The 13,042-nt window shown below is 44.3% G+C and overlaps 1 protein-coding gene across 3 annotated transcripts in view; it reads right to left on the bottom strand.

The window, feature by feature from the left end:
* POU6F2 (POU class 6 homeobox 2) overlaps positions 1 to 13,042 on the bottom strand; it is a 387,868-nt gene that overhangs the window by 23,239 nt on the left and 351,587 nt on the right. For all 3 annotated transcript variants that reach the window (XM_070466661.1, XM_070466666.1, XM_070466672.1), the window contains one exon: positions 3,877 to 4,083. In XM_070466661.1, the coding sequence (XP_070322762.1) occupies positions 3,877 to 4,083 (207 nt within the window). The remainder of the gene's footprint in view (positions 1 to 3,876; positions 4,084 to 13,042) is intronic.

Genomic DNA, 13,042 nt, shown 5'->3' with positions numbered 1-13,042 from the left:
TCCTGTGTCTCTATTTTCTTAATGACATTAAAAATCTCCCATAAACTTTTGTTGGGATTTAGTCAGAGGAAGAATAAATATACACAACATGATTTCTGTGCTGCTTATGAAGAAATCATGAATTCACAATCACAGAACAATAAGGGCAAACCCTGGCATGTGGGTCAGTCTGACTTTGGAGCTGCAGAATATCATGGAGGAAAGGAAAGGTTACTTTCAAGTTCTACCAAATATTTTTGTATTAGGTTCTTTGTTTCATGCCCAGAAAGATACTTCTCTCTCTCTCATATTTTTTTTTGTGTGTGTGCAGCATGTGAGATCTTACTTCCCTGACCAGGGATCAAACACATCCCCTGCACGGGAGCACAGAGTCTCAACCACTGGACCACCAGAGAAGTCAAGTCCCCTCTCTTTCTTATCTAGTCATTTTCTGACTTTTATTTCTTTGCATTGCTCACCAAGGACTCCTGACTCGATACTGTGGAAGTGATATCTAGGACTATCAGATACTGGTATATGTTTTTTTTTTTAAATACTGTTTGTATTTCAGATGATAACTTTGCAGGTTCTCAATCTTTCATCATTGGTATAAAGCATCCTCAAAAGTAGTTGACTCTTCACTCTTTGATTTTATCCAGGTTCTTTTAACTAGTGGTAGACATGTGTAAAAATTAAGATTTTTAAATTATTTTTATTAGATTAAAACGAATCACCCCAGGTCATCTAGCCCACGAGGCCTGTACTTCACTCCATAAAAAGTGGACTTCCTTTTGAGTGCGAATTAGGGACTTCTCTGCTCTTGTCATTTATGACATATTTTACTGTTGGAACTATGCTCTGGTGAGATCAAGCATTTGTTATAAATCACATAAAAAAATAAATTGAGAAACTTCTTTATTGTACAAGAGAAATCCTTTATTTTTTAGTAGTTGTCCATATTATATTTCTTCAATGTAAAGGGTAATATTTAAAGAAAAAATTGAAGATCACTATTCTTATATATATCTCTAGGTCTGAGCTTTTTACTTTTGGACTCTCAGCATTTTATGACCCTCTATCCTCAGAATTCCCCCTTTTATATCTGGGGCTCAGACTCGAGGATTTCCTCTTAATTCACCCAACATGTTAACTTTACTACACCTTCCAAGGTGTTTCAATCAGAGCTGATGCCAAGAAACAGTATGGTGCTCTTCTCCTGATATTTCTCACCACGTCCGTCATCAGTTCCCTTGACCTTTCTAGGACTTGAGTAGACCACTGGCACGTGCCTTGAACAACAGGACAGGCCCAAGGGTGCCTGCTGTGACTTGAGGATTCAGGAAGGTTTGAGTGTCACTCTTTTCAGTTGTGCACACATATGCTCTCAGCATGCACTTGTATGAGAGATGTATGCACATAAACTGGCAAGGCAAGTCCTGCCCTCTGCGAAGCTGGTTGTAAATGATATGAGTTGGATGGGCATGGCACATCCCCTAGAGGCTGGCTGTTTCTTCCCAGTTGCTAGATCTCCAGTTCTACCAACAGGGTTGATGGCAGTGGTTAGATTAGCAGAGGACCAGACATTCCCACTGTGAAAATGAGGTTTCATTCCAAGGGTCAACAGGTAGGGTGTGAGCAAGATTCTGAGGTGCATCTATGCTCACGAGAGAGACAGTGTAAATGGATTCATGCTGTCAATAGTGGGCGGGGGTTTGAGGAGCAGCACCATACCTCCCTCTTACTTGCCGTTTCTTAGTGAGGTCCTTCTGGATCAGAACTGTACTACCTCAAATATAGAGCTGTCATCCTGTATAATGGCAGTGGTCTATCACCCACACACCCTACTTAGAAATTCAAAGTGAGAGTGAGAGCTACTTGTATTAAATGTTGATGATCTCTAATTAATTTATCACCTTCTTGGCAATTTACAACTTGGGTTTGCTGACAGAAATAGTTTTTTAGCAGATTGTATGAAAAGATTAATTTTCTCATTTCTGCGCCCAGAGATAATTTTGAACATAGGTTTGAACAGATAGAACTAGGGATTAAAAAGCCAATGAAACATTTGGGGGAACTATTTATTCATTTTTTTGGCCACAGTGTGTGTGGCATGTGAGATCTTAGTTCCCTGAACAGGGATGGAACCCGTGCCTCCTGCAGTGGGAGCTCACAGTCTTAACCACTGGGCCAGCAGGGACCAGTCCAATTCCCTTGGGGGAACTATTTAGAAGGTTAGAGAATACAGTGGAATCCTGTAAGTAGCAAAAGAAAGAAAATAGCTGAGATACAGGGGCAGAGGGAGGGGGTAGAAGTCCTCATGATACGTTTGTCAGGGACTGTCCCACTGCCTGTGAGAAAGCTGGGGAAGAAGAGGGTGGTGGGAACCCTGGCTCACAGGCAGTGGTTTCGATTTAGAGGGAGAACCAGCGGGAGTAAGAGAGGCCCCCCAACTGCTATGTGAGGGAGATACTGACATTTCCCCATTTTACAGATGAGAAAATTGAGGCACAAAGATGAGGAATGCCTCAAGATCACACTGGGACAAAGTCACCCTTTTCAGTTTGAATATGAGTCCCCTTCCATGACTGTTCTCAGACTCTACGTTTCAGTCACATGAACCTTTTCCCTGTGTTTAGCACTCCAGGCTTCTTCATGTGTCCCTGCCTCTGTGCCTGCCGTCCCCACTGCCTGGAATGTTGTTGACCCATCATTCACCTGGCTGACTTCAACCCATCCATTATGACTCACTTCCAAACCATGTGAGGACTCAACACTCTCTGGACAAAGTCAGTCACTTCCATCTTTGTGATGATACTAAACTTTGTGCATACCTGTCCTGTTACAGGACATGCTGTCTTATTTATTTATTAAAAGTGTTTTTTGGCCATGTCACTGGATCTTAGTTTCCCGCCCACTCCCCGCTGCCCCATCCCCCTCCTCTTCCCGCAGTGGAAGTGCTCACGTGGTTTGGAAGTGAGTCTTGATGGATGGGCTGGAGTCAGCCAGGTGAATGATGGGTCAACAACATTTGTAACCACTGGACCAGCAGGGAAGTCCCAGGACATTCTGTTTTACTGCATAGTGGGGCTGTGCTCATACATCTGTGTCCTCTACAAGACTATGAGCTCCTTAAGACAAGAAATTGTCACTCTTTCACCCCTGTTTCTTATCATTAAGCAGGGGCCCAGTGTATAGTGGGTTATCAAGAAAGGTTTTTTTTTCTTTTTTTTTCCATTGGGTGGAGAGGGAGGTGGGAGGGGTATCAAGAAAGGTTTGTTGAAGAAAACAACCAGAAACTCCATGAGGTCAGGGACCATGTTCTTCTTCTTCAGGGCTGTGTACCCAGCTTCTAGTATAACACACAGAAAGTGCTTGACTGATATTTGAATGGATAAAACATACTGGATTCTTATGGTTTTAATGAAATTCTACCAAATAGAACCTCCTATTTTTCATTCCCTAATTTCTAGGAAGCACTTTCAGCAGCATCAATTTGGGATCTCTTAATGTGTAATACTTCTTCCCCCATTTATAGATAAGACGTTAACTGGTCTTAGTTTCTTCTTGACCCCTTTTAAAATGGACTGAAAGTTAAGTATCACAAGCTGTGATAAATAAGAACACGTATCTATTGAACTTTAGGCAATTGTCCCTGTTATAACCAAATATATTCTTGTTTATAGATTAGCAATTATTTAGTTGTCAATCATATTCACTAAGAATGAAAAATAAAGCTACTTGCTTTTTAAAAAAAAATAAGTATCGATATGTTAGGATTAATGAGATTAAATATTTTCTAACTTAAAAATTACTTTTCATTGATTGAGCCCAATTAGAAGAAGGATGGTAAGGAGAGGTATCCAGGTAGCCAGGACTGTCTGGACAAGAAGCCTTTACCTGCTGGCCGGGCTTGATGGGGGAGAGGGTGATGCCCTGCGTGTTGATCACAGGCAGGATCTGGTTCCCGATGACTGTGGCAATGATCTGGCCCTGGGCGTTCGTCAGGAGCTGGGGGGTGATCGGCTGCACTTGAAGGCCCTGAGTGCTGCTCGCTGTTTGGCTTGAGGGCCCTGGATTCGGCATCAGAGGAATGGTCCCAATAATCTGCAAGAAACAGGCCCACAGGTGAGGCTCCAGGCTCTGCTCAGAGTTGGCACAGGCGCCTGAACCTCTCTGGTGCTCTGGTCTCTGTTGGAGGCTCCCTGAGAGCCGACTCAGAATCCTCGGGCCAATCTGGAGAAGAAAGAAAGTGGCAAAGGATGAGCACGTGAAGGAGAGAGAAACCCACGTGGACCGTGTGCCTGGACGGAAGAGGAAAGCATCTTATTTAAAACTGAAATCATGGATTAACAGATACACCCTACGACATACAAAACAGATAACCAACAGGGACCTACTGTATAGCAAAGGGAACTCTACTCCATACTCTCTAACAACCTATACTCCAATATTAAAAAAAAGAAAGGAAACTCAGGCATCAGTGAGGACAGAAGCATGTGACTTCTGCCAGGGCAGCAGACTCCCCTGTTCTGTCCCAGAAGTAGATGGAGCATCAGCAACTCACGCATGGAGGCCCTCGTCTGGCTGGGGAGCTGGGCTCCTTCTCCACATGGCTCCTCACACACACGGTGCTTCCTTGTACCCTCTCCTCTGCTCGGGTCTCCCCTGCCCTCGCCAGTCCCCTGCCCTTCCCCGCCCTCCTGCTCCTCTCTCAGGTCGGGGGTCAGCCCTCTGACATCCCGGCATGACTGGATACCCCAGCAGCACCCCAGTGATCGTGGTGGTGGAGAGCCCGGGTTCTGGAGTCCGGGTACACACAAGTCCATTCCCAGATGTGCCGCCTCCCCTACAACATCGTCAAGGAGCCTATGCTTTCTGAGGGAGAACTGGGATCATTAATCGATATTTGAAACTCAGATGTGAAATGACGACTGAGGACTGAACATTTTTAAAAGGGCATTTTTTTTTTTTGATGTGGACCATTTTAAAAGTCTTTACTGAATTTGTTACAATATTGCTTCTGTTTTAGGTTTTGTTTTGGCCACAGGGCATGTGGGATTGTAGCTCCCTGACAAGGGATCGAAATAGTAGCCCCGGCACTGAAAGTCAAATTCCTAACCACTGGACTGCCAGGGAAGTCTCTGAAAGTGCATTTTAAAACATGGGTTTTAAACTGGGCCCTAAAGGTGAGAGGATCAAGGCTTCTGTGGCAGGTGGGGGAGGCTTTTCTCTATATCTGGTAGCCTCTGGTGTCAGTAAAGAGCTCATGCAGAGCATCACAGGAGGGCCTGGCTGGATCCAGTCACCGTGGTGGGAGAAAGGGAGAAAGTGTTCATAAGATCTGGAAACACAGACACATTTCATAAGTTGACAGGGACAAATCTAATTGGTGAGAAAAGAAAATACAACTCTGTTTTCCAATGTCATGGACTCTCCCAGGGAAAGTCATGGAACTCAGGTTGGATGCTCTCCCCTCCAGGTACCCCAGGATGGTCACGCAGCTCTGCTCTGCTGGTTGTCTTCCAGGGACACTTCCCAGACGTGAACTGTGGGATCGTGGCCTCAGGGGGCCACCCCGACATATTAGCAATACTATCTCAGGAAGTGCTTTCAGGGGTCTGGTTTTCATCCATTCCACATTCTCACAGCAGCTCAGTCCTGTGGGCACTAGTCTCACCCCTTTTTAGCAGGTAAGACAGTGGGGGTTCAGGGAGGAGTTTGCAAGTGGCAGAGCTGGGGCCCAGGCCTGCAGGACCCCCAAATGCTCACTTTTCCATATATCCCCTGGCCGCCACCAACAGGGAGGACATAGGGGGGCACCTGCTCTTAGGAAAAGCCCTGCATCCTGTTTGCAGTTTCCCACCAGATGCTTAGCTGCTTGTAGACTAAGTTTATAAATAATTCCATTTTCTGTGCCCACATTCCCCCTGGTAGGGCTTGGGACATAGTTTCTCAATAACTGTCTTAGGAAGGAATGGTTTCTGGGCTCAGCTGTCTCTTGGATTCCAGACAGAGCTGGCACCGCAGAAGACCTGCAAGACCACAGGATTCAGTCCAAAGATCAGGACTGAGAGACATCCCTCCTCACTCGGCAAGCTGTGCTTCCACCACAGAAGCTCCTGTGGGTTGGCGCTAATGGAGGAGCTGTGCGAATATCAGGTATCCATGGCAGTTGTCAATGGCAGACGATCAAGGTCAAGTCGTTATCAAGAGAGTGGTCAGTGGTCCTGCAGGGAGTTTGCAGCTCCGCAGTCTCACTGAGCAAGACCACGCTGTCCCTCCAGCAGCACTGGCCACGAGCGTGTCCCATCAATGCCAGGAAGGTCAGCAGGAGTCAACATCAATAGATCAGGGTGCATAAGTACTTTATTGATGAATGGTCTTGCATTAACATCCCAGGGATCAAAGTCTTTGACTCCACAGGCAGTGGGGGGAGCAAGTTCCTTGTCTGACTCTGACGCAGGCGACTCCCACTTTCCTCACTTGCACCATGAAATGTACAATGCCCCTGTCCTCAATGCGCTGGGAAAGTCCAGAAGCTGACCCATCCTGTCTGGTTTCCCTGGGCCTGGGAAGCCCCACTCCTCCTGATTGGCCCCCGATGAAAGCTTACGGAAGCTGGATTCACTTAGGTGGCAGGGTTGTGGGTTCTATTTTAGGCAGGATGTCAGTGTGTTTAGCCCGGGAGAAGGCTTCAGAGGAGGCAGGCACCTGACAGCTACAGAACACACTGGATGTGGAATGAGGCATTCTGCTTCCAAGAAGATTGACATGAGTCTGTGCTCGCCTGGCGGTAATGAGATGCTCTGCCTGCGTTCTGAGTGCAGAGAAGAAAAGGCAAACACAGTGTCTCACCAGCCTCTTCCCCAAGCGCAGTCTCGCTTGCCAACACCTCGCGGCGACATTACTAAAACATGGCGTCACTTTGGTCCCCCTTCACCCCTCCTTTGCTCCTCTCTTCTTTCCTGCGCCTTAGCGTCACTTACGGAGGGTAAGGCAGGGCCAGTGTCAGAGCCAGAGGGACCCACAACGGCCCCACGGAGGGAACCCTTTAATGGGAGGCTTTGTCTGAGAGGTGCAAGGGTGGGGTTGGGTGGTTCTAAAGTCAGGATGGCTTCTGTGAAGTTGAGCATTTTTCATTTTTGTTCTCCTTTCAGCACAGTTGGGATCACCATCTCAGCTTGTCAAACCCTTGGCAGTACTCTGTGGGGAATTTTTTAATATTCCCCAGTGCCTTACAACTCGCTCATTTTCATTTGCTCCCATGCATCCAAGTGTGGAGACCGTCACATACTGTGTTGTTGAAAACTTGTCAGATGTGCCAATTTTGCTTACAGAGATCTCACTGTAACTTCTCTTTAGACTCTAACTTCCTAAAGGTGGTCGCAAGGACATCCGAGGAGTTGAGCGAGGTGGGAAGGTTCATTGACCTGGAATACTTGTGTTTTAAATGAAAAGCTTTTCAATATTCAAAGGAAGTGTTTGCATCTACATATCCTTCAACTAAATCAGGAAATTGCAACTGAGGTTTGAAAAGGCAATACGGGGGCTTTCCTGTGGCTCAGTGGATAGGAATCCACTTGCCAGTGCAGGTAACATGGGTTCGATCCCTGGTCGAGGAAGATTCCACATGCAGGGGAGCAAGTAAGCCCATAATCTGCAACTGCTGAGCCCACATGCCACATTGACTGAAGCCCACGTGCCTAAAGCCTCTGCCATGAGAAGCCTATGCACTGCAATGAAGAGTAGCCCCCGCTCACTGCAACTAGAGAAAGCCCTCACAAAGCAACAAAGACCCAGCACAGCCAAAAATAAATTTTAAAAAAGAAAAGGCAATACTGAAATTGATTTGAGGACAAAAATAGAAAGAGGCCACTTTTAAAGCATTTGTAGTCCAGGGACTAGCTTTTGGAGTTTGATTTTCTGGTTCCTAGGGCTAAGGATTTACCACAAGGAGATGTCCTGATGGAAGCACATATCACTGAGCAAATGGCCACTGTGCTGGGACTCCGGGTCCAGGCTTCGGACACACAAGATGTATTCTCGTATTCCAGCTCTCCTGAGATGCTGAGGACTCTGGCAGAACAGCCTCGTACCTCCAGACCCTTCTCTATGTAACACACAGTGTCATGTGCCATGGAAGACACTGGAAGACACAACTGGGGCAGGGGATGGGGTGATAAAACAGGCACGTTGCATGCAAAGATTCTAACAACCCAATGGAGGAGTGTATGTGTCAAAGTGGCAAGGACTCTCTGATAAAAATCTCTCTACTCATGTGGTCAGTGCTCAGAGGAATATTTGGAATGAATGAGTGGTTTCAGAGGAAGAAAGATGAGGATGATGGCTAGGAAGACTTCCTAGAAGAAACAAGGGCAGAACAGCATCTTGGAGGTTGGGTGGAATTTGGCAAGTCAGAGAATCCATTCCAAATGGGCAGTGAGAAACGTGGCGGTGGTGAGTTAAGTAGTTTCATGCAAAAGAGAGTGCAGACATTGGGCAGTCACAGGTTGGCCTGGAAGGGTCAAATGCCAGGGGAGAGTACTGAAATGGAGCTATTTCAGACGAGAACGTGACTGCGTGGAGAGAATGGACTGGAGTGTCAACAGGTGATTGACCAGGAGATGAGTCACTGGGATATTATTGTAGTCCTCCAAGTGTGACTACTGGATAATAATAGCACACTTATGTGTAAGTCATCCCCATTCTTATGGAAATAGGGAGATGATTGAAGCAAAAGGCTTCAATGAATCCTTGGCATAGGGGATGCTTGATTCTTTGCCTTTCACTTCAATTCAACAAGCATTGTCTACTTTATGCCTAGGTTGCAACATTAGAAATTTTTGAGTGAAGTTATTGGTCCATCAATCCCACAGCAAATAGCTCAGGCATCATTTGCAATGGTCCCCTCTGTCTTTTCCCTGAGTCCAACAGTAACGATTAATCTCTGATGAATGTTTTAACCGGGACGAGGCCCATACTGCTATTGCAATGATAATTTGTGACCTAAGAGTTCCAGCTTCTCTGACAGGGGACTTATTTGGTTGTTGCTGTTCATGTTCACTTGCCTTTTTGCTTAAAAGGGTTAAGAGCATAAGCCACAAGGGAGAATAAAGTCCATGTTGTAAGAGTAACTCAAAAAAAAAAATCACTGAAATGATTACTAGTGTTCATTAGCACATCTCCCTATTTCCATAAGAATGGGGATGACTTACACATAAGTGTGCTATTATTATCCAGTAGTCATTATGATTTAAGCCACCATAAAGATTATCTTGTGATTGTAGCAAACCCCAGCAATCCAGTGCCATGTAATTCCTTGGGATACCACGTTATCATTGCAATGCCCTTATGGACCTCAGTGTAGTTGAGGTGTTTAGCAGTGATGCATTATGACTGATGGAGGGGAATGGGTGCTGAATTTATTCACTGCCAGCATGTAGGTGTCATCAGCAGCAGTTGAGGGGGTCTCACAGAAGCCTAGGGCATCCAGACAAGTTGTATGATGGGCCACATGTCGTAATAGTCTATGACATGCTGTTAAACTCTGCCACAGAGAATGTGATTGCAGATGTCAATGTGACAAGTAATTCTGTTGCACATCTTTAGGAAAAGGAAACCCGTCAATGCTGGAAATGGGTGATTTTTCCAGGGCTTGCAATCCATCAGCAGAGACAATTCTTTGTCAAATATTTGTGTAACCTCAGCACTCTTTGGTCAAGAGGCTTTTGTTAACACCTGGCATCACTTTGTCCATTCTTGAACATAGAACTCTAGCTTCTGAGAGCTGAGGAGCTGGTAGCGAGTGATCACCTGTCTCCTTCCCTTTCCCTTCTGGTCTGGCTACAGCCACTGTTCTTGCTTCCTCCAAGGAATTTTAGTCTTCTTTACATAATATGTTGACTTCAGTCTCAGGTCCTCTCAAGTTCAAGGTTAAACTTAGTTGTTTTGGTAGTTCCAATTAGGATGTTGATTCAGGAAGAATAGGGAAATATATCCATTTCCCAAACAAAAGTTATTTTTGTGACATGCAATCTAGTGCCTTCTTGTACATAGCTGTGTCCAAGGAGGGAAACATGAAAAGTATGACTATTTTAGAGGGCTTCCTTTAGAGAATCTGAACCAGAGATAGTAAAGGCATGAAGATAAGCAGATCAATGAGTTTAATTAGAGGAAGACATGCAACTAAGGATAAATAGATTTAATCTTGTTGCAGGCAACATCAATCAATCAACCAATTGGCTATGGCTTCCTGGAGCTCTGAAGGTTCCAGTGTTCAGGAAGAAACAGTGCCATGATTGATTAACAATGTCTGGAAAGAGTATGGGCATAGGGAATGGAGGTGTGTCTGAAGAGGGCATAACTAAAGCCCAGGACATGAGACAAATTATCTTAGGTCAAACTGCAAGGAATAGATGACACACAATTTCTTAATGAGTGTGAGAAAAAGCTTTTTATAGCATACAGTTTAATGCTTACACTATGGGTATCAATAAATATTCCGCCTCTGGGAATACCTACCTACTCAATGTTTCTCACTGTCAGTTAGAATGAGGATCCTTGCTGTTGAATGCTCTACTACTTGGCTTCAACTTTAGAAACACACTCACAGACAAGAGTAAAGAATTGGAAGTGTCATGATCTTTAAAATGTCACTTTGACTCACATTATGAGAAGGATAATTTGCATAAAAATTGATGCTGTAAAAACAGAATGACAACAATAAGAAAATCCTCTCCCCTTTAATGGCTTCTTAAAAGTCATTAGGACTTCCCTTGTGACTCAGATGGTAAAGCATCCACCTGCAATGTGGGAGACCTGGGTTTGATCCCTGGGTTGGGAAGATCCCCTGGAGAAGGGAACAGCTACCCACTTCAGTATTCTGGCCTGGAGAATTCCAGGGACTGTAGAGTCTATGGAGTCCCAAAGAGTCAGACACGACTGAGTGATTTTCACACTCACTTAAAAGCCATTAAAGGTAATTTGTCTTAATAGTGTTCATGAGATAAATATACCGAGAGACGGAGAGGAAAAAAAATTCCCCACTGATTGGGTATAAGTCTAGGTTTTGCCACTAACTAGTGGAAAAATTTTGGTGATTATTTCACCTCTTAGAACCTCAGTCTACTCATTCTAGGAAATGGGAATAATCATGTGCACTTTATAAGGTTTTTGTGAAGACTCATTAAGTTAACATATGCAGAGCACCCAACAAGGTACTCGAACAACCAAAGAGGTGTTCCATAAATGCTTGTTCATAGCTTCATTTTTCCTACATCTAGAAGCTAGATGCCAGGGGTTAAGGGGTGAGGTGGGGAGGGGGGTGTTTATTGGGGACAGAACTTCAGTTTAAGAAGGTGAAAAATTCAGGAGATGGATCATGGTGAGAATTGCACAATGATGTGAATGTCCTTAATGTCACTGAACAAATAGTATGTTTTATATTATGTGGCTTTTACCACAATTAAAATAAAATAAAATCCCTGTCCCAGAGGAGCCCTGAGCTATGGGCAGTGCGTCAGCATCACCGAGAGAGGCTTGAGGAGTGGGAGAGGAAACAAGCGCTGCGAGGGGAGTGAGGAGATGGGAGAAACCTCTTTGCCATAGCAACGTCCCCTTGGAATATCCCAGCGGGGCCTGGGAAGACCTCAGCAAAGTGGCCTGCCCCCAGAGTAGCTTTTATCCAGGGGGGAGGGTCAGGCCTATGGCCATCTGGAAGATTGAAAGGGACCATGGGAGCCTTTGATGATGATCCTCTGAGTTTCAGTTCTGTCTTCTTTCTCCACTTATATGGGAAGGGGTTTGATAATCGTAAATTACTGCATAAAGAAATTTAAACTTGTAAATCTCTCCCAAGTCCCCCACCTCTCTGGGCTAACTCACCACTGTATGTGCCAGGGGATCAAAGCCCACCTTTTCATATTTAAATTTAAGTTTAGCATTTTGGATCTATAAGTAGCTCACCTAAATTAAACATGACCGTATTCATGAATATTACTGAATATTTTCTAAGCCACTGCTACCTGTTAATTGTACTGTCTTGACCACAGTGATGGAAAGCCCATCAATAATATGAAAAAAGGAGATTTTGTGGATCATATGGTCATGAGTTTGTTAACTAAGGATGCTTGAAAAATAGAGGAGAAAGGTAAACAAGAGGGGACACGGAGGAAGGGAGGAGAAAATTTAACAAGCTAGCAGAGGTAGAAAATTTAAAATTGTGAGCAGAATATACATTTCCCCCCATAAACTATGAATTTGGTTTATTTCTGAGAAGTAGGTGCTGCTGCTATTTATAACACTATTTATAAACTTGTTGACGTTTCAGTACTTAAAAAATGGATACTATGCAAATGTCTTAGTTGCTGAAGTTCTTCTGAAGCTTTTGAAAACCTGAAAACTCTAACAAGAAAAATGAATGCTCACCAAAGGAGAAAACAGTAACAATATCTAGGAAAAGGGAAGGTCAGAAGGTTCAGGACCATTTAGACATGGTCATTGGACAATAATGTTAGCAAGATTATTCTCAGTAGTTATCAGCAATATTTCTAAGGTATAGTAATGATGTGCTTTAATGGGTCTCTATTTCCTCTCTCATCTTTAATAAAAGCCAAGACTCACCCTATATTCCCAAACACACTGTAAACACAGTCTTTTAATTGTTGAGAAAAAAGAAATCTAATGTGTATGTGTTTGTTTTGCACTTAACAAATGATGAGGAGAGGGGTGGCGGTGAAAAGATTCTATTCTCAATGATGTAAGACAGGATGAATAATGTCAATTCCAAAGGTGTTTTACAGGAACGATTTGCTTATGGAGCACAAGCTGAACCCTAGTTATGCAGCCCATTAGCAGTAAACATTGTGGAAGGAAATTCACATCTCAGGGAGCTGACAGGTCTCCCAGGTAAGAGTCAACTCAATTGATACAATGATCATTCTTAGTGGACCTGAATCTTTCTTGAGTCCTTTGGCAAAATGAAGTTAGCAGCTGCAGCCCTGTTCTGAGCAGTTGACAGTTCCTACTACAATAATTCTACAATTGAATCTGGCATACGCTACAC

This window comes from Odocoileus virginianus, chromosome 1, assembly GCF_023699985.2.
Source record: "Odocoileus virginianus isolate 20LAN1187 ecotype Illinois chromosome 1, Ovbor_1.2, whole genome shotgun sequence".
Taxonomy (NCBI): Eukaryota; Metazoa; Chordata; class Mammalia; order Artiodactyla; family Cervidae; genus Odocoileus; species Odocoileus virginianus.
This window is presented reverse-complemented; position numbering and strand designations above follow the sequence as displayed.